Source organism: Thalia democratica, chromosome 5 (genome assembly GCF_965202585.1).
Source record: "Thalia democratica chromosome 5, ktThaDemo2.hap1.1, whole genome shotgun sequence".
Lineage (NCBI taxonomy): Eukaryota > Metazoa > Chordata > Thaliacea > Salpida > Salpidae > Thalia > Thalia democratica.
This window is the reverse complement of record NC_139169.1, coordinates 30,077,437-30,080,521: the sequence shown is the minus strand read 5'-3', so window position 1 is coordinate 30,080,521 and position 3,085 is coordinate 30,077,437. Positions and strand designations below refer to the sequence as shown.

Here is a 3,085-nt window from a genome sequence, read left to right as displayed (position 1 = left end):
TCAAGACACTTTAACCACAAGGCAGATTTTTTGACATAAAGAGTAAAAACCCTGAACAATGTAAATGTTGTTGGTAGTTTGTTTATGATGAATATAACCTTTATATATTCTCACAATTTTAAAAAACTCAATTTGTTAATTTTTCTTTTTTTGATATTCTGTTATATTTTTTAGAAATGTTTTATTTATATTTAAAGTTTTTTACTTTATGTCAAACATTTATGCCAAGAAAAATAAATAAACTTAATCGTTAAGACAAGAAAAAAAATTATAAAGAAGCAGGTTTTCGCAAGTTTTTGCTCTATATGGTTATGCTTGTATTTAATTACTTCTTTTTTTATTCTGATAAGAATGTGAATTTAGCAAACTATAAAATACAATGTAATTAAATTGTTAATTTCATGAAATAAGTTTGACTCTCTAGGTCAGTATAAAGAAAACTTGAACTTTTTGATAGCATAAGCTTAATATTTATTTGAAGATATATTGGTTTGTATTATATAAAATCATATTTTTCATAGTAGTTTAAAATAAAGTTTTTTTGTATCCATAAATTGTTTTATTTAAAATGAAAGTATAAATTAAGAACAAAACTATTACGACCTATATTAACAGCTTTATCAAAATATAGTTTACATAACATAGAAATTAAATTTATATTTAGAATTAAGATTTAGTGCATTTTAATTTTATAATACTATCATATTATAATTTTATAGTTATTTTTGTTTTACAGTATTAATAATGTCTTCAATAGTCTGGCAATAAATTGTAAGGAAGATAACCCCATCGCAGCATACAAAATCTGCGGAGCTAAGATGAAAAGAGGAAGTAGCAAGTCTAAGTCCTATACTACCTCTTCTACGCAAAAGCACTTGAAAACTCAACACATCGAGAGTTACAAAAAGTCTCAAAAAAAATTTTTAGACAAAGATAAAATTTGTACTGCGCCCAAACATCCGAAAAAAAGAAAGCTTTAAAATATCAGGCAAACTAGCCTTGATGATTATAAGTCTATGAAACTCTAGGACATTATGGATTCAAAAGCAATAAAAGTTTATAAAAATAATTAAAACATTTGAACTCGGACCTGGATTTTGACTCGTCGGCCGAATCCTAACTTGAAAACGAGAAGTCGGATTCGGCTGAATCCGAAATTTTTGGACTCGGTAGATCGCTAGTTTAAATACACCATTATTTTATACACCTAGACAGGCTTGTATAAATACGTTTTAATACCAAACGAAAGCAGAAACGAACACAATGAAATAGTAAAACACAAATAAAAAGGCACGATGTAAATTAAATCGGCAAAAAATTAAAGGAATGTTAATAAGTTTTTATAAACCAGTAGAAGTTCAATAAAACTCCTATTGTCATGTTTTTTGCTAACTGAATAGACTTTAGATAACGCAAGCCTTATAATAGTCGCCTTCTTTAGTAATCTAGGTTTTTTAGATTATTCTTTTTATTTCTTATAAGATAGCAAAATATAGGTAATACTGAGTACAAAAAATGCAAAAAAGTGAGAGGTATTAAAAATTTTGTAAAAGTATTAAAGTTATCAAAAATTGAAACTTAAAATATTTTAAGAAAAGTTTTTATAATTGAAAAAACAACTTTGTAACTTAATTAATAAGCAGAGTTTTTCTAGTGTAACTACTTTATATATATAACTTATGTCTAATTAATTCGGTTTTACAATTTTAACTTTAAAAAGTTAAATAGTTTGGTCGTTATGTTTCCGAAGAAAAATTAAGAACTTTCATACAAACTTAATACATTGGTGACTTTATACAGTTGCATAGGAATTGGTTTTCTTCTCCCATATCAACATTTTTAAACACTTCCGACCATTCTTGTTTCTCCAGATCAAATTCAGTATACATGTGAAGGTAGCGACTTGAGAAAGCTACAATCTTGTTTCCGATTGACAAACATTTCACCTCGCTGTGCCAAAAAGAGATACAGGGCATTCTTTTTCGAATGCGAACGAAAACGTTGCTAAGGTAATCAAACACCTCACAATGACTTAAGTAACTTATTACGTACAGTTTGCTTCCGATGCTAACTGAGTCATGATCATATTTTACTTCAACCATTTGGGGCATTGCCGACCACGTGTCCGAAAAATGATCATAACTTTCAACTGTTTGCACTGTGTGCACGAACTCGTCACCTATGCAGCCTCCAGTAACTACCAATTTTCCGCAAAACACTGAAAGCGCAAAATCTATTTTAAGTGCTGGCATTTCTGCTTTTTCCTCCCAGGTATCTAACTTTGGATCGTAGATTGTCAATTTTTTGCCATTTGCATGCCATCCGCTTACTATATTGATCTTTCCCATGAAATTGCAAATGCGCGCATGTTGATTTATGAGTTCCCCACTAAATCCTTTCTTTTCAATCAATTCATTCGTCAATGTCGAATACGAGTATAAAAAGTTAGATCCTATCAAATAAATGACTCCGTTGATAAAAATGCTTTTATATCTACTAGGATCAAGGTCCAACAACTTTTTAACTCTTTTACTAACGTTTGATGATTTTCTATTATTAATTTTGTACAAACTGTGTACTCCACTGAGTATTATCTTAAATTTTTTTTGGCTGCAACACCGAGTTTGGTAGCCAATTGAACTTGGGTAATGTTTATCCATCGATTTGTTATCAATTTCATTTGTTATACACTTTTCACTTTCAGTGCAATTTGAAAACAAGCTGAAATCTGCTAACAACTTTTCTAAGCAAGCTTTTGACAACAATGGGAGGCGAATCTTTTTTATAAGTTCCTTGGCAAATTTACCTCTTTGCTCGTAATCATGTTTAATCCAGCTATCAACAGCAATTACAAGTTCCATTTCTGATGTTATATCTAGTTCTGAGCTGGATAACAACTTTCTGAACGAGTCAAAACTTAAATCGAAGTGCTTTTTGTTCGCAACTAAATAACAAAACCATCTTTCAACGCATTTAATTGCACGAGTTTTAAAACGTGGTAGATTAAACAGACTTGATACTTCATAATAACAAAAAGCATTTTCTACGTTCACTGATGTTTTAACTAAATCGAAATCAACAATCT

General features: G+C 29.6%; 1 protein-coding gene across 1 annotated transcript; it reads right to left on the bottom strand.

Annotated features, from left to right (window-relative positions):
* Window positions 1–1,775: 1,775 nt before the first annotated feature.
* LOC145836397 (kelch-like protein 38) lies at window positions 1,776–2,861 on the bottom strand. Its single transcript, XM_082944199.1, has one exon. It carries the CDS (start codon window positions 2,859–2,861, stop codon window positions 1,776–1,778), a length of 1,086 nt encoding a protein of 361 aa, XP_082800325.1.
* Between the last annotated feature and the right edge of the window lie 224 nt (window positions 2,862–3,085).

What these genes read in the sequence shown, in the direction of transcription:
- LOC145836397 (XM_082944199.1), bottom strand. Translation starts at nt 2,861, where the DNA reads ATGGAACTTGTAATTGCTGTTGATAGCTGGATTAAACATGATTACGAG.